This window comes from Dipodomys merriami, unplaced genomic scaffold (assembly GCF_024711535.1).
Source record: "Dipodomys merriami isolate MVZ:Mamm:240054 unplaced genomic scaffold, mDipMer1.0.p SCAF_473, whole genome shotgun sequence".
Lineage (NCBI taxonomy): Eukaryota > Metazoa > Chordata > Mammalia > Rodentia > Heteromyidae > Dipodomys > Dipodomys merriami.
Window position 1 is genome coordinate 696,219 of NW_027206039.1, and position 18,595 is coordinate 714,813.

The following is an 18,595-nucleotide window of genomic DNA, read 5'->3' on the forward strand; positions in this document are numbered from 1 at the left end:
GAGGTTGAGCATTTCTTAATGTGTCTACTGGCCATCCTTCTTTCTTCTTCATAGAAGTTTCTCTTTAAGACTTTAGCCCACTTATTTATTGGGAAGTTGTTTCTTTGAGGATTTGTTGTTGGGGGATTTAATTTTTTGAGTTCCAAGTATATTTTAGATATGAGACCCTTGTCCGTTGCATGGCTAGGGAAGATATTCTCCCAATCCGTGGGCTTTCTATTGATCTTGCTAGCTATGTCCTTTGCCATGCAGAAGCTCTGCAACTTCATGCAATCCCATTTGTCTAACCTTTCTTTGATTTTTTTATGTTTCTGGGTCTCTATTAAGAAAATTTTGGCCTGGGCCAAGAAGACCTAGAGTTTGTCCTATTCCATCCTGTAATGATTTCAGAGTGTCTGCTTTGACACCGAGGTCTTTGGTCCATTTGGAATTGATGCTGGTGCAGCATGAACTATATGGATCTAGCTTTCGTTTTCTACAAGTAGTTGACCATTTTGGCAGCACAACTTATTGAAAAGGCTGTCTTTTTTCCGTTCTATTTTTCTTAGCTACCATATCGAAAATTAGTCGGTGATAGGTCTGTAGGTTCATTTCTCTGTTTTCAATTCTATTCCATTGGTCCTGAGGTCTGTTCTTGTGTGAAAATTGGTATTGATATTACTCCAGCAGTGTTCCTTCTGTTGAGGGTCGTTTTTGCTATTCGGGGTCTTTTATTGTTCCATATGAATATTTGGATTGCCTCTTCTATTTCCTTGATGAATGAGGTTGGAATTTTGATAGGTATCACAATAATTTGTAGATAGCATTGGGAAATATTACCATTTTCACGGTGTTGATCTTTCCAATCCAGGAGCATGGGAGATTTTGCCACTTCTTAAGTTCTGTTTTGATTTCCTTCATCAAGTTTTTAAAGTTATCATCATAGAAGTCCTTCACTCCTTTGGTTAGGTTAATTCCTAGTTATTTTATTTTTTGTGGGGCTATCACCAATGGAGTTGCTTTCCTAAATTCAGCCACACTTTTCTCATTGTTGACATACAGAATAACCATTGATTTCTGGGGGTTCATTTTCTACCCTGCTACTTTGCCAAACCTTTGAATCAGCTGAAGAAATTTGGGAGTGGAGTCCATGTGATTCTTTAAATACAAGATCATGTCATCTGCTAAGAGGCAGAGTTTTACTTCTTCTTTCCTTATTTGGATCCCCTTTATGATTGCATCTTGTCTTATTGCTGTAGGTAGGCATTCTAATACTAGATTGAAGTGGAGAGAGTGGACATCCTTGTCTTGTTCCTGAGTTAAGAGGAAATGGCTTTAGTTTTTCACCATTATTATATTGCTGGCTGTAGGTTTGTCATATACAGACTTTATTGTATTGAGGAATATTCCAAGGATTCCTAATTTTTCCAGAACCTTCATCATAAAGGGGTTTTGGATCTTGTCAAATGCTTTTTCTGTATCTATTGAGATAATCATGTGTTCCTTATCATTGCTCCTATTGATGTGATGAATTATATTAATTGATTTGCATATATTGAACCAGATTTGCATCCCTGAAATGAAACCTGTTTGATCGTGGTGTATGATTTTTTGGATGAATTGTTGAAGTAGACTGGCCAAAATTTTGTTAAGAAGTTTTGCATCAATATTCATCAAAGAAATGTGTCTATCATTCTCTTTCTTTGATGAGTCCTTTCCTGATTTTGGGATGAGGGTTATGATGGCTTCATTGAATGTGTTCTGTAGTGAACTTTCTTTTTCAATTTTATTGAAGATTTGGAGGAGTATTGGTGTGTTGGTGCTTTGAAGGCCTTGTAGAATTCCGCTATAAAGCCATCTGGTCTTCAACTTTTCTTAGATGGGAGGTCTTTTATTGCTGTTTCTATTTTCAGCTTGATATGGGCCTGTTAAGATGGTTTAACTCATCTTGGTTTAGTTTTGGCATGTCAATATTTGCTAGGAAATGGTCCATTTCTGCCAAGTTCTCAAACTTATTAGCATAAAGTTTTGAGAAGTATTCCCTTATAATGTTCTGAATCTTGGTTGTTTCTGTGGTGATGTTTCCATTCTACTCTCTGAGTTTATTTATTTTGGTGTGTTCTCTTCTTTTTCTGGTAAGATTTGCTAACGGTCTGTCAATTTTGTTAATTTTCTCAAAGAACCTACTCTTTGTTGATTCTTTCTATAGTTTTTTGGATTCTAATTCATTTAATTCTGATTTAATTTTAATTATTTCTTTCCGTCTATTGCATTGAGGTTTATCTTGCTGTTCTTCTTCAAGGAGGTTCAGATGCCTCATTATATTGTTGGTTTCAGTTCTCTCCAATTTGTTGATGTAGGAACTCAGAGCTATAAACTTGCCCCTGAGTACTGCCTTTGCTGTGTCCCAGAGGAGCTAGTAATTTGTGTGCTCATTTTTGTTGAATATCATGAACAGTTTAATTTCCTTTCTAATCCCTTCCATGACCCACTCGTGACTCAGCAGGGTGTTGTTCAGTCTCCATGTGTTATACCACTTTCTTTTGTGGCTTTTTTTGTTGAGTTCTGATTTTATTCAGGTGTTGTCTGAGAGAATGCAAGGTATAACTTCAATGTTTCTGAATTTGGGCAAGTTTGCTTTGTGGCCTAAAATGTGGTCTACTTTAGAAAAATTTCCATGTGCTGCTGAGAAACACATGTATTCTGATGCTGCTGTGTGAAATATTCGATAGATGTCTGTTATATCTAGTTGAACTATGTAGTTGTTTAGATCTGCGGTTTCTCTGTTGAGTTTTTTGCCAATTTTTCTATCTAGTGGGGAAAATGGTGTGTTAAAATCCCCAACAATTAGTCTTTGGATCTATGTGTGATTTTAGAGAAAGTAGTGTTTCTTGAATAAATTTGAGTTCTCTGTTGTTTGGTGAATAGATATTTAGAATTGTAATATCCTCCTGAAGGAGAGATCCCTTTATTAGTATGTAGCGACCTTCTTTTTCTCTTCTCACGAATTTGAATTTGAAGTCTATTTTATCTATTAGAATTGCAACTCCCGCCTGTTTATGGGGGCCGTTTGCTTGGTAGATTTTGTTCCACCCTTTCACATTGAAAATGTGTGTGTTTTTATGGGCAAAATGTGACTCCTGAAGGCAGCAGATAGTAGCATCTTGCTTTTTAATTCAACTAGACAGTCTATGTCACTTAATTGGAGAGTTAAGTCCATTAATGTTGAAAGATAGGAATGAGAGGTATTTGGGAGTTCCTGCCATTTAATCCACCTTCTTTGGGGCTGATCCACTGCGTTCTTCCTATGTTCCTTGCATTCTCAGTTTGGGTGAGGATTCTTGGCCTTTGCTGTGGTCTTGTTTGTTTTCTAAGTGCAGCACATCTTCAAGAATTTTTGCCGGGCTGGTTTGGTGCAAATATTTTGTTTAAATTTTTCTTTGTTATGGAAGGTTTGTATTTTATTTTCAGTTAGGAAGGATAGTTTAGCTGGGTACAGTATTCTTGGTTGATAGTTGTTTGTCTTTAGGGCATGGCATACATCATTCCAGGCTCTTCTTGCTTTGATTGTCTATGCTGAGAAATCTGAGGTGATTCTCATTGGTTTTTCTTTATAGGTGATTGATCTTTACTCGGTGACAACTTTAACGATCTTTTCTTTGGTCTGAATTGATCCTGTGTGGATTATAATGTGACGGTGTGATGTCCTATTCTGGTCTGTTCTATTTGGAGTTCTCAAAGTCTCTTGTATCTGAATAGGCCTATCTTTTTGCATGATTGGGAAGTTCTCTGCTAGGATCTTGTTAAATAAATTTCCTAACCATTAACTTCTGTTTCTAGGTGCTCCTCTACACACATTATCCTCAGATTAGGCCTTCTGATGGTGTCTTCCAAGTTTTGAATAGATCTATCATATTTCTTACACTTATCTTGGATGGTTGTATGTTCTTTCTCTGTAATATCTAGGCTGTCTTCAATCACCGAGATTTGATCTTCTGCATGGTCTAACCTGCTGTCAAGAGTTTCGACTTTCTTTTTTATTTATTTTCCTTGTAATTGGTCAGCTTTCATGGCTTCAAATTCTTTGTTGCAGCTTTGTTTTACATCTTGAATGTACTTCTTTACTTCCTTAATTTGGTGTTCAGTGTTTATTCTCAAATCACTTAGTTGATTGGTTATGGTTTCCTTGGACTCCCATTCCTTCTGTTGGGTTCCGTTCAGTATTCCCTTTGTGGTCTCCCCGATCTCATTCAGCTCTTTGTTAATGGATTCCAACAATGCCTTTAGTGATCTTTGTGCATTCTCATTTTGCTCTCTCAATTCCTGTATTACTCTTTGCTTAGCTTCTCACGTTCACGCCATTCCTGTAGTTCTCTTTGAGTGTTCTCAGCCTGCTCACGCCATTCCTGCCTTTCTCTTTGAGTGATCTCAACCTGATCAAGCAATTCCTGTATCAGTTTTTGAGTAGTTTCCTCACGCTCATGATATTCCTGTATTAACCTTTGGTTTGCCCCTTCTCTCTCCCTATCACATTCATAGAAAGTCTTTGCAAGTTTTCAATCTTTTCCTGTATTAACCTTTGGTTTGCCTCCTCTCTCTCCTTTTCATGGCCATATAGAGTCCTTTGTTCATTTACCATGTTTACCAGCAGTGTTTGTAGAGCTATTTGGGAACTCTCCTCTGGATTGCATTATCTGTTCTGTCTCCTGATTATTATGAGTGGGAGTTAAGATACCCACAGTTGTCGTTTTTCTTGTGTTTTTCTGGCTTACTCTGCCCATTTTGGATGAAAGTAACACCAGTTTGGTGCTAGAACACTATCTTAAGACAAGCATCACCCAAAATTTGTAGTTGCACTGTCCAAATTCTGCAGATACAATATAATTCAACAGATATATCTCTTCAACATCAAACAACTATATATTAATGGGCTATGAACAGCAAAGAAGAATTTGGCAAACCAGAAATTATTAGGTTTAGGGAGATATGTGGGTAAAAATAGGAATCGAGGGATGTGGGAAGGCACAGGGAGAATTAACTTAACTAAATCAAAATCTCAAAGTGGGAAATAGGTTAGATAGTATGAAAATAGAGAGAGATAAAAAAAGAAGAAAGAGAAAGAGAAAAAAAGAGACACGAAAAAATAGAAAAGCAAAATTTAAAAATTAAAAAGTGCAATGCTTAAAAATTATGCAAATATAAAAACGAAATATTCAGAGAAGAGTGAGGATATAATTAGAGAAGTGGAGGGATATAAAGGAGACGTGAAAAACTTAAAAATAAAAAAAATTAAAATATTATATAGGTATAAATAGTACTGCTATTAAAGAATGTAAGTCTAAGAGGTTTTGAATTGATGAATATATTTCTTGATTAATTGTGTACTCTGTGGGGGATAAGATCTAATAATCAACTACAAGTAATCTGAGGATGTGCAGAACAGCAATTAAGTCATACAAAGAAGAATGAAAGAGACAAAAAGGTGAAAAGAATGAGGAAGAAAAAAAGATTAAAAGTTAAATAGAGCTAAACAAAAAACAAAAAAATAAATGTTTTTTTTTTTAAAAGAAAGAAAACATGCACACACACATATATCCCTAAAATAAAAATTATAAGAGGGAGAAAAAAAGTTACTAGAAAACAATTTTTTAAAGGTAAGAATTAAAAGTAGTTTTAGAAAAAAAACTTATGAAAGTTAAAAATTTTTTTTTTGATTTTTTTGGGTAGGGTTAGGAAAGTCCTGTATTTCCCTTGTGTCCATAACCAGCCTCTTGTTGGAGTCTCTGGTCTTCTTGTGGTGTTTTATTTTCCTGTGGCTTGGTTGGTTTCTTAAGTCAGTTTGTTTGAGAAGGCACAAAAATGCTCTGCTTTACCCAGGATTTTGTGATCCTTCTCCCAGTCTTGTTCAATGGGAAGGAAATCTGTTTTGAGTATCACAAGAGGGAGATGGTTTGTTCCTCTACTTTGGAGATGCTGTGATGAGGCTAGGTTCTGGGTAGAGTGGAGGCCTTTCAGCAAAAAGTAGATTTTCCCTGAGGGGTTAGCTCCTGAGACACTCACAGAGCCCAGCCTGGAGCCATTCTCAGGATTTATGTTTACTGACTTTCAATTGATTGTAGAGGCTGCTAAAGGGATGGACAGACTGTTGCTCTGTTTCCTAGTGAAGAAAGCCACTCCTGGGCCTGGCAGCCTGAGCCGGGTGACTTTTCCCTGGGTTGAGCTGAGTCTGGCACGTCAGGTTAGGTTCTTGTGAGCTCCTAAATGACTCCAGTTTTCTTCCAAGGCCTGATTTGGAGCTAGCAGCTCAGCCAGGCCCTTGTCAGTATCAAAGATGGAGATCTCCGGTAGTGGGGGATGAGAGGTGGCTTCCCTCCTCTGCTCTCTGAGAAGGAGTGAGGACGTCAGGCTTCTACTCACGCCGAGTCTTGGTTCCTGGGCTGTCTCTGGTCTGCTAACTGCAGGATGAAGATGTCTTCTCCTTGTCGGTTCTTGCTGGTGTTGAATAGAATCTGCTCACTTGCCGCATCTGGCTCTTTCATCCCGGATTCTCTGTGTTGCAGGTATGGCGGCTATGGCTGCAGCTGCTGCAGCCACAGCCATAGCTGCAAATGCTGGCAAGTGCTCAGATCTGTCTCCTTGCCAGGATTTTCCCTCTCTGGCCTAACTCTCTCTACTGTGATGGCACACTTGTGATTCTCTGACTTAGGTCTGTTCACTGGAACACTAAAACTGCTTTCTATGGGAGAGCTTGTTTAACCTCTAGTTTCTCCTCTGCCATCTTCCTGGAACTCCAAGACTTCTTCTTATAGCCAGACTTTCTCTGCTTTTTCATCTCTGCAGCCTTCCTTGATATTCTCACAAGCATCAGAACAATAACTACTGCTGAGGGAATGAAAACAAGAATAGAAAGAAGGGCCACAGAGGACAGCATGGTACCAAAACCCCTTTCTGTGATTGTTAGTTCCATCAGGGGGATGTCATGGTGCACATCTGGGAGATTCTTCACAGCACAGCTGAATGTCCTATTGTGTGGAGAGCTGCAGGGGCCACGACCAAAGATGGCACTGGCTTCCGCCTTCCGCCTTCCCGATGGCGAGTGCTCTCTGTGAATAACAACTCCTTATATGGCTATGGCTTGGCTACTGGCTTGCTTCTGTATTTGTGACCCTATTTGTATATGCCGCATGGCACCTCGGGATTGGCCATCCAGGAGGCTTATAACCGGATTGCGGGTGCGGGGAAGGAGAAGCTTGCAGATGAGGTTCCCGAATAAACTGCTTTGAGAAGAATCCCGGGTCATGTCTTCCTTGCTGGTCGAGGTGGTCGCAACACTATTGTCTATCAGGTTAGGGTTGCTTATGCTTATGGATGCATCCCCTTTGTATACATTTCCAGCCCAGGAGATCTGATCCTGAAAAGTGCCTGCTGTGGTTGGGTACTGGAAAGACTGATAGTGAAATACAGATTTTGTGCGACTGCTGCTGGGAGGACGGTACTTACAGTCTATGGTCAGTTTGTCAGTGACATATGAAGATGACTTGAAGGTACATCTCAACTTGACATTTTCTCCAACATAACCTCGTATGTCAAAAGCTGCACTAATCCTGCAAGAGTAGGATGCCTATCAGGGCAGAGAAGGTGCAGCCCTAGCCTCAAGCGGCTCTGATCAGCGGCATCCCGGCTGCTCCTCAGGTATCTGCCTAATTCTTTCTGATGGAGGCATGGAATTCCATTGTGTATATTTTCTTGATCCATTCATATACTGAGGGGCATCTGGTTGGTTCCATATCTTAGCTTTGGTAAATAATGCTGCAATAAACATGGTTGTGCTGGTAGTTTTAATATACTCCTTTCCAAAGTGGTTGAACAAGTTTACACTCCCCCCAACAATGCAGGACGTTCCCTTTGATCACATCCCCTCCAGCATAAGTTATTATTAAATTTGTTGCTTATAGCCATTCAAACTGGGGTGAGGTGGAATCTCAACATTGTCTTGATTTTCATTTCTTTTATGGCTAAAGAATTTGAGCATTTTTTCATGTGTCTATTGGCCATTCCTATTTCCTCTTCAGACCTTTCTCTTTAAATCTTTAGCCCACTTATTTATCAGGCAGTTGTTTCTTTGAGGATTTGTTTTTGGAGGATTTAATTTTTTGAGGTCTAATTATATGTTAGATATGAGATCCTTGTCCATTGTAAGCCTAGTGAAGATCTTCTCCAAATCGTTGGGCTTTCTCTTGATCTTGATAGCTATGTCCTTGGTCGTGCAGAAGGTCTGCAGTTTCATGCAATCTCATTTGTCCAACCTTTCTTTGATTTTATGTGTTTCTGGGTCTTTATTAAGAAACTTTTGGCAAGTGCCATGAGCCCTGGAGTTTCTCCTTTTCCTTCCTGTAATGTTTTCAGGGTATCTGCTTGGGCTCTGAGGTCTTTGATCCCTTTGGAGTTGATTCTTGTGCAGTGTGCTTTATAAGGGTCTAGTTTTAATTTTCTACAGGTGTGAAACAGTATATGTTTTATAAGTCATTGTCCATCTCTGTAGAGCCCTCCACAAGTTTATATGTATTTGTAGCTTGGGAAAGGAAATAAGAGTTAAATCAGGACAGTTGGAGGCTATGGTTTATAGGGCTCATTTGAGACGCTTTTGGAAGGAATGTTAACTTTTTCCATCTGATGCACTACAGATGGCAGTCTTGGTACAGGAATTGAGTAGACTGCTATTGGATAGGAAGCTTGTACTGATTCCTCCTGATTTTCCCCTGAAGACAAGGAGGGTGAAGTAGCCATGAGCATGAATCTGTGTGGGGTTTGCAATAAATATCTATTGACTGTGTATTGCTAATTTCTGTTGCCATAGGCAAATGAATGAAAGGATTTTTCCTTTCGTACTTTAGCTGTAACTAGATATTTTTCATTTTCTAAATCTTATTTTATTGTGAAGATTCTATAGAGAGGCTACAGTTACATGAATAAGGCAATGAGTACATTTCTGGTCAAGCATTGTTACCCCTTCCCTTGTTTTTTTCTACTATCCCTTACCTTCTCCTCCACCCTTCCCCACCCAAAGTTGTAAAATTCATTTCTAACATACTGTCCTATGGATATCATTGTTGCAATGGGTCATCCTGTGTCCTTGTTTCAGCATTTTTGTTATTTTGGTTCCCCTCTCTAAATTAGAAAAATGTATATACAAGGTGCACGGTAACAAAGTCAAGTCAAAGTCAAAAGGGGACATATTGTAGGAGGAAGAATATACATGATATATTTAAAACAACAACAACAAATGAGCCCCAAAATATAGTACCTTGTTTATATACGACATTTAGTCTAAAACTCCTTAGACATCTTAAGTTTGGACTATTTCTTTTTTTTTCTGCCAGTCTTGTGGTTTGAATTTGGGCACTCTACTGCTTAAGCCTCATTTGAGCTTATTCTGAGTAGTATATCTTATATAGAATGTGATAACTTTTCAGCCTGGGCAGGTTTCAAATAATGATCCTTAGATCTCAGCCTCTTGAATATCTAGGAGTACAAGCATGAGCCACCAGCACCTTGCTTGAATAATCCCACAGTTTTAACTACAGATGTTTTCATATCCCCTACCAACTATGCTTCCTGACCCTTTTTTAAAGTTATTTCTAAATAGCTTATGGAGGATTTTGAGCATTGCTTAATCATTTTTTCACTTTCATTACTAGTTGCACACTCAGAGGTTTGATGGAGTTACTTCCACACACACATATGATGTACTTGCTCATATTCACCCTGCCTTCCCAGTGTCCAGCCCCTTAATGCAAGGCCCAGAACCACTGTATATGTGCAAACATTCACTGACACTCTCAAACACACACACACACACACACACACACACACACACACACACACACACACACACACAGCAGAACAATTAGCAAAGGATATAATGTGGACCAGGAACTGCAAGGAAACATGGTAAGGTCGATTGTCTTTTCCCAGTTCCTCTGCCTTCCTCAATTCTCTGCTATTCCTTAGAACAATTCAAGCCTTACACAACTCACATCTGTCTGTTATGAACAACCTGAGCCTGGATTCCAGTTTGCATTCATAGGAAGCTGCCGTTGCTTGGATAGCTGGTCCTCAGAGTAAGCAGAGGCTCTCAGGTCATGTTTTCTTTTTCCATGTGTAGTGTCAATGCAGACCCTGAGACAGTAAGCAGCATCTTGAAGTGTATTGACATCTGTGTGAGCTACAAGACTCACCTCAAAAAACAAGCAAAGGAAGTGGGATGCAAAGTAAAAATCCTGAACCAATGGACATATAGGTGACTGAGAGTCAATTTCCACATTACTGGAGTAAATACAAGGGCAAGTCCATTTGAAGAGGCGTCTCCAAACATTTCATGGGCCCACATGACATGTCTGGCAGAAAGCCACTTGTGTGTGTGTATGTGTGTGTGTGTGTGTGTGTGTGTGTGTGTGTGTGCCTGAAGGCTGGTCTGGGGCTCAGGCTCAGGCAGGGTGCTGCCTGTCCTTATGCATTTTTTTGCTCCAGCCTAGTGTTCTACCACCTCAGCCACAGCTCCACTTTTGACTTTTTTGGTAATTGATTGGAGATGAGAATCTGATGGACTTTCCTACCCAGGCAGGCTTCAACTGTGACCTTCAGATCCCAGCCTCCTGAGAAGCTAGTATTAAAGAAGGGATGCACTGGCACCTGTCAAGAAGCCTCTTTTTTTGGGGGGGTTGTCCGGTTGTGGGGCCTGAACTCTGGGCATGGGTGCTGTTCCTCAGCTCTTCAGCTCAAGGCTAGCACTATAGCACTTGAACCACAGCGCCACTTCTGGCATTTTTCTGCTTATGTGGTGCTGAGGAATCGAACCCATGGCCTCAAGCATGCAAGGCATGTGCTCTACCACTGAGCCACCTACCCAGCCCAAGGAAGCCTCTTAAATAACAGATCTATTCATAGGGAGACAGGAATTGCCTCAGTCCAAGAGATGGTGTTGAGTTTTCATGTTTTGAAAGAATAATTACACTCAATAGCAAAGTATGAAGTAATATTGAAGGAAAGAAGGCAGCAAAATTTCATAAATCTGGGGTTGTGAAAGCCCATCGAACATGAGACTTTCATATAGGAATAAGAATAACATCTATGTGGCAACATTGAGGCTCACCCATGTGGTCACATGTACTGTTTGAAGCCCTGTTCTCACATGATATGTTTCCAGAAATCTGGGATTCTGCTCTGTAGAAGATGTTTCCCAGTCACACTGGTAATTCTCTTAGTTCTGTTTTTCACACTTCTCATCCTTCATTCTTAGTATTATCCAAGTATCTTTTCCAATGCTGCTCCAGAAGATGCTTTCAATGTCACAGTAAGGATTCATTTAATAAGAGAAATATGTTTGAAGAACTTTAATATTTATATTAATAATATAATTACTAATAAAGACTAATATTCAAGAACTATTATAAGATCAATAAAACATGATTTGTAGCAGCTATGTGGCTTTGGTATTAAAGCTGATAGCAGACATGTATTCCTAGACCATTATGAATCTGTAGTTATTGCAATCTTACAATGAAAAAGTTCTTAAGAAAGAAAATGTCTTGATAATATAAGCAACCCAATAGTTGTTGAATAAGACCTATATAGTGAGGACTTCTGTTGAGCTGGTACAAACTGGTTCTTGTCCTGAAAGCATCACCTATCTGTTCTGAGAGTCAGTCAGGGTTAAGTAGGGACACATGCTTCCAGATGACTGATCTGCCTGGCATTCACTGCATAAGTCCATTCAGGCCCACAGCCCTATAACCAATATAGGACAACATTCAGAACAGTCTTCTTGTCTTTCAGATTCAAGCCTGTAATCCTAACTCATTAGCAGACTGATATCTGAGGATCACGGTTCAAAATCACCCTGGGAAGCAAAGTCTGCAAGATTCTTATCTCCAGTTAACCAGAAAAAAGCCACAGTGAAAGGTATAAACTGAGAAACAGTAAAGGGGTGTAATTGTCCCCCCAAAATGGATTCTTTACCTGACAACTGTTTAACTGACTTAACTGTTATTCCTCTGAACATTATCTTCCTAATAATATTTTTTTAAGAAAAGGAAAGATGAGGCTGGGAAGGTGGCTCAGTGGTAGAGTGCTTGCCTTGCATGCATAAGGCCCTGGATTCAATTGCTCATTACCACTTAAGCAGAAACTATGCTGGAAATCACGCTGTGGCTCAAGTGGTTGAGACTAGCCTTCAGCTGAAGAGATGAGGGACAGTGCCCAAGCCTAGAATTCAGGCCCATAACTGGAAAAAAGGAACAAAGCAAAAGAAATAAAAAGGAAGAGAGTTGTTGCCAGGCTCAGTGGCCAATCCTCTAATCCTAGCTATTCATGAGGTTGAGGATCAGTGATTGAAGCCAACTTGGGCAGGAAAGCCTGTACGAATTCTATTTCCAATTATGTCCAAAAAACTAGAAGTAGAATTGTGGTTCCAGTGGTGAAGTAGTAGACTTGAGAGGAAAAAATAAACTTCAGGGATAGTGTCCATTTCCTGAGTGCAAGAAAAGACATTATGAACTTGGTTTATCTGTAACTGTGATGCCTTTGTTACAGACGATTATGGACTGAAACTCTGAACACGGCATTCTAGGTCTGGCATTTTTGTGCACAAACTGTGTGCATAACCATCTTAACTCCTTTGCTATTCTATAGTTGCAGATTTAATTATATTCTCACCATGGAAGAGGTTTCAGTATTTACTTTCTCTAGAGTACCTGCTTCCTTGTCCTCTGCTCTTTACTCACTGACAGCAGTATTTTACCTGAGAACACAAGGAGGAGAATTGGCAAGACCTTGAAACAAGGGAAGTTGCTAGAAGTGGGTGAGATGCTTGAGATAATGCCCAGGACCAGGTCAGAATTTTTTTGTGAAGACTTGCCATGGTGTGTCAATCTTTATCAATATGCTGAGGGTACTTGGACATAAAGAGGAGGTCTCAATGCCTACTGGTGTCATTCAGACTACACAGATATAAGCCAGCTAATCATGCTCTCACTTTCCCAACATGGAGTTTTGGTCCCTGCATGTCAAGGGAACTCAGGATCAAGCATGGACAGCTATCCACACAACATCCAGTTGTGACCTCTACATTGATACAGCATTGAAAGCAGTTCAGCATGAATCACATGGAGCTTGTCAAAATCATTGAAGGGATGGGAAAGTGGTTCTTTGTTGTATGGACCAAAGCAGAAAGATCACCATACAAGTTTCCTTTTAGAGACCCCACTTCTGTTCAATGGCCAAGAGAACATACATGAAAACCTCCAGAATGAGGAGGTATGTATACCCCTATGTTTCTAACCTGGACCCTTTACTGCATGATTTCCCAGAGCTTATGGAAACAATGAAACTAAATCTCTCGAAGATTTGGCACTGAAGTCCCTCAGAGACCATTGCCTACATCTGTGAGGAGAGCATAGGAGTTAAAATGGCCTGTCAGAGAGGGGAATACCCACAGAGTGTCTTCGTGACATAGCAGGCATCCAGGATTCAGATAATTTGGGAGGGGTTTTGAAAGCCTCTTTGGTGTGGATGGTGAAACATTGAAGCAGTTGGCACCGAGGATGGGAAAGCCAGTTGAAGAGTACATGGGTCCCATCAAGTCCCAAGATGGGCAGATCTACTATCAAGAGAGCTGGACATTGTGATGGATATGTTACATAACTGCTTTTGCTCATGGACAAGTCTTAGGCTGTCTACTACCACAAATGCATGGAAGAGAGATAGAAACTTGATACAGTTGCTGACATCATCAAGATCATCCTAAGGAAGAACTTGATAGACATTATCATCTGATTGTGTGTCTGGGTGATGGATGGGGGGATGTGTATGTGTGGAAACTAGGGCTTAAACTTTGGGCCTGGACACTGCCCCTGAGCTTCTTTGGCTCAAGACTTGCACTATAGCTCTTAAGCCATAGCTCCATTTCCAACTTTTGTGATATTTTATTGGAGTATCACAAGTACTTACTTACACGATAAACTTTAATTATGAGGTGATATGATTTTAAAGATGACATACTATACTACTATGCAAATGTAACAAATAAAAATGGGAGTCAAAAAGACACTCTAAGGACTATGTAGGAGGTTTTATGAAAGCCGTGAAGTTATATCTAAAAAAAGTGTTATTAGAGACTTAGACAACAGTGTTCAATTTCTTGTACCGGATAAAAGAATGCAGTCAGTTATTTCTGTTTAAATGTCTAATATTATTTTTTCTCTTTTTACTGTGTTTGTAATACATGCTACTAATATTAATATGTGTATTGGACTCAAGCTGATTTGTTGAATCAAGAAAAGTTTTGAGAGGTTGAACATCACCTCAATAGTACTCTGAAAGATGATATCTGGCCATGGAAGGGTTAAAATAGAGCTCCGGAGAGGGTTAAACTATTGCCCTTTCCATAGTGCTTTAAAGGCCTTGAAACCTGGGAGATAAAAGAGAAGTCTCCTTTCTCAAAACAATAAGGGAACCAGTGTTACTCACTGTGGTGGCTCTGATTGTAATATTGATGCTTCATTTTTGCATGTATCCATGGTAACCTTCCCAGTGTGAATTCAAATAAATATGATTGCTTGTGTGACCTGGAGCCCAGGTGCCATTGAGCCTTGGTACCCTGCGTCCTCATTGACTTTGTTCGTTTTGTCTACACTTGTCTGTGTATTTTCTAATATTCTTCAGCTTGGTATCCAATTGCACTGCCTTGGGTTACAATTAGCATCAAATAAGAATATTCTTGAACTGTAAAAGATAAAAAGCTTACAAACTTTCTTATCCCAAATGACTTCAAACCACAATCCTCAGATCTAAGCCTTCTGAGTAGCTAGGATTACAGGCATGGGCCCCTGGAAACCAGCATTCATAAGAACACTTGATGTCAGTGAGATCTTTCTTGGGCAATGTCTGCACATCTCAGTCCTCCTCAGCTCTGTTCCTTCCTGTTGCTCAAGCAGAGTCCAAAACTTTCACTCCTTTGTGTTCAAAATCCTTGAGGTTATTAAATTGACTTGCTCACCATATACCTCCTTTCCATAAATCAATAGAAGGTTTTACTCCTTACCATCGATTAATTTTATTAACTAAATTAACTGGGATCCACACAGAGGTGACATGTCCTTTTCTGGATTGCACCCTGTACACCTATGTTTTACTTTATCTAATAAAGTTAACATTATTTACCTTGTTTGATGCTTCTTACTTTTTCCATATTTATTCCTTCTCACCTCTCTTTCCCTTGCACAGAAGGAAGAACCATTTGGAATGGTGAAGAGTGTGTTTTTAGTCATTCTCTGAAAAGCTTTACCAATGGATCCTGATTCCCAAGTCCTGTGTAACTGGCCTGTAAAGTCTTGTTCTTTAATCTCTCCTCAGCTTACACAAATGACCAATTTTATCTAAAAAAGGCTATAGGAGATGAGTTTAGGAATTCGTTTCTGGTTATCAGTCAGGAATCCTTATTACCTGGTCACTGTGCATAAGTTGTTTCTGTTTCATTTTTATTTGAATAGAACAAGCAGTGTGTACAATTAGTAGCCAAATTAGACTTACAAGTATTTTTTTTTTAATTCAGGGATAGCAGGCTCTCTTATTTGAACCACAGATCAACTTCTGCCCCACATACTTTTCTTTTGGTGGTAAATAGGACGGTGTCCCACAGGAAGCCAAGGGAACTACACAGTATCCTTAAATCTGAGGACTGCAGTTCACAGTCAGCCTGGACAGGAAAATCTATTTGCGTCTTATCTCCAACTAATCAGCAAAAAGTCAGAAGTTGAGCTGTGGCTGAAGTGGTACAGCAGCAACCTTGAGCATAAAAAAAGCTAAGTGAAAAACAGATGTAGCACTAAGAAAACCACAAAATAATTTTTTTAAAAGTGGAAGAGAGCACAAAGAGTCTACTAAAAATGATAAAATGACCAAGAAACTGGTGGATCACACTTGTAATTCTACCTACTCAAAACACTGAAATTGAGGATCACCATTCCAAGCCAGCCAGGACAGGAAAGACCATTGTGTGTGTGTGTGTATGTGTGTGTGTGTGCATGAGTGTGTATGTGCCTTTCTGGGATATGAACTACAAGTATTTTTTGACCATTTCTGATCTTTTGGAGGTTAATTTGAGATAACAGTCTCATGAACTTTCCTTGCTCCTGACGTTGAATCACAATCAGCACAATTCAGGACCCTATGTTAATCTCTATACTTACTTCCAGCTAACCACCAAAACCAAAAACTGAACCAAAGTGCAACTGTTTTAGAGCATGCTATCCTTCAGCAAGATTGGTGAGGCCCTCAAAACAAGCCAGAGAACCAACAAATAAACAAGTGAATGTATGTGAAGAAGAAAAGAGTCAATGAGTTTTTAAAATATAGACGCATACCTTTAATCCAATCTGAAATCTAGGGATCACAGTTCGAAGCCTGCCTGGGCAGGAAAGCCCAACTAACTTGAGTGTGCTAGGCATGGGCTAGAACTTGAGTTTTTTTGCTCAAGTTTAAAACTACTACTTACCGTCTCATGTGGTTAATTGGAGATTAGACTGATGGTCTTTCAAAGCCCAGACTGGCTTTAAACTGTAATCCTTAGATTTTAGGATACTGTGTAGTGCTATTGATTTCCATGGGACTCTTATTTCCTATTAACCACCAAAAAATAAAAGATTGAAGTTAAGCTACGGCTCAAATAATAGAGCCTGCTAGCTTTGAAATGAAAAACAAAATACCAAAAACAAAACAATCCTCAGCGAGAGTAAGTAGGCCTTGAATTCAAGCCTCTGCCTGCTCCCCCTCAAAAAAAACCCCTCAAGAGTAGAGTTTTTGTTTGTGCTAGCTTTGAGCAAAAAAAAAAAAAAAAGATTCAAATGGTTTTTCTTTCTTGCTATTTTTCTTAACATATTTATAAGATGATTTCTTTGTTGCTTTGCATGTCCCTTCCCCATGGTATAACCCTGTTTCACTGTATGCGATGTTGTTATAATTTGTTGAGGGTAAGGGAGAAAATTGTTTAAATAGGGATACAGGTGGACCCATTGCAACAATGAGATGTACAAGATGTTATGTCAAAAAACGAACTTTACAACTTTCGCGTGGGGCAGGGGGTGTGGAGGGGATGGGAAAAAATGGGAAGGGAAAACAGAGGAGGCAACAATGCTTGATAAAAAATGTACTCATTACCTTGCTCAAGTAATTGTAACCCCTCTGTACAGAATTTTCACAATTAAAAAAAAGCCAAAACTCTCATGGACAGTGAAGTCAGTGAACTAGTGTGGCCTAAATGTAGAGCTTGTTAGTTTTGATCTAAAAAACAAGCCAGGTGCCTCTGGCTCATGTCTGTAATCCTCGCTACTCAGGAAGCTTAGATCTGAAGATGACAATTGGAAGCCAGCCTAGGCTGAAAAGTCCCCTGGTGACTGTTTTGTCCAACTAAGTAGAAGTGGCACTGTGGCTGAAAGTGGTAGTGTGCCTGCTTTGTCCCTGAAGGCCGGTGCGTAGGCACTGAGTTCAAGCCCTACAATTGACAAAATCAATTAATTAATTAATTAATTAATTACTGAGCATAAATGGGTATGCCCTAATAATAAAAGACATGAACTTTCAAAAAGGGGGAAGAGACAATCAAATAAATGAAAAGGTGCAAAAAGGAGGATATTGAAGCTTTCTAAATAAAAATTGTAATCCTACCTGTTCTGAGGACAGTGGTTCAAAACCAGCCTGGGCAGGAGACATTTTACTGTGTTCAATACTGAGGCTTGAACTTGCTATGCTTTGCTCATTGCTGGAGGTCTACTTCTTCCTACGTGTTGGTGCTTATTAGATATAATTGTCTCATTGACTTTGTTGCGCAAGACTGGCTTTGAACCATGATTCTCAAATTTCATTCCTCTCTGTAATGCTCTTGGCTTGCTATTGATATTCTAATCTCCTATTAACCACAAAAGATGCAGAAGTTGAGCTATGGTTCAAGTAGTGAAACCAACTACCATTAAGGTAAAGGTAAATAAAACCTCAAGGAGACTCATCATGACTTAATTTCAAGACTTAACAACCACCACTCAATTAATCAAACAAACAAACAAAAAGAACCTCAGTCACATTTACCTGAGTTTGAGCCCTAGAAGAAGAGCTACAAAAAAGAGAAACAGCCTGTAGTTTACCTGTGGTCAAAGTTGTAGAGCATGGTACTTTCAAGAGGAAAGGAAAAACTGAGCATGAGAGCTAGTGCCTAAGAACAAATGACAAAAAAAAGAAATAATAAATAACTGAAAAGGTGAAAGAAGAGGTAATTAAAGATTTCTAAATGTTGACTCACAGTTATAATCCCGAAGGCTAAGGCCGCTGACATCTGTAGATCATGGTTGAAAGCCATGTTGGGCAGGAAAGTACATGAAATTTGCTTCACTGTGTTCAGTTGAGGGACTTAAAGTTGAAGTGTTTTGCTCATGGCTACAGGTCTACTATCTTCTGCCTATTAGTGTTGGACTGGAGATAAGAGTCTCATGGAATTTCTTTACAAGGCTGACTTTGAAATATAATCCTCCAATTTCTAGCCTCTCTTTACTGTCCTTGACTACCCATG

The 18,595-nt window shown here is 39.4% G+C and overlaps 1 protein-coding gene across 1 annotated transcript; it reads right to left on the reverse strand.

Annotated features, from left to right (window-relative positions):
- Positions 1-6,715: 6,715 nt before the first annotated feature.
- Positions 6,716-18,385, reverse strand: LOC138808746 (myelin protein zero-like protein 3). The gene is made up of 4 exons (XM_069994933.1): positions 18,329-18,385; positions 18,174-18,241; positions 7,310-7,583; positions 6,716-7,000 (listed from the first exon to the last, which is right to left on the reverse strand). Exons 1-4 carry the CDS (start codon positions 18,383-18,385, stop codon positions 6,716-6,718), a joined length of 684 nt encoding a protein of 227 aa, XP_069851034.1.
- Between the last annotated feature and the right edge of the window lie 210 nt (positions 18,386-18,595).

Coding starts and splice junctions, on each gene's coding strand:
- LOC138808746 (XM_069994933.1), bottom strand. CDS start 18,385: ATGGCTTTCAACCATGATCTACAGATGTCAGCGGCCTTAGCCTTCGGG. Junction 7,584..18,173: donor CTCTACAACTTTGACCACAG/GTAAACTACAGG, acceptor CTACTCTTGCAG/GATTAGTGCAGCTTTTGACA. Junction 7,001..7,309: donor CTAACCTGATAGACAATAGT/GTTGCGACCACC, acceptor CCACACAATAGG/ACATTCAGCTGTGCTGTGAA.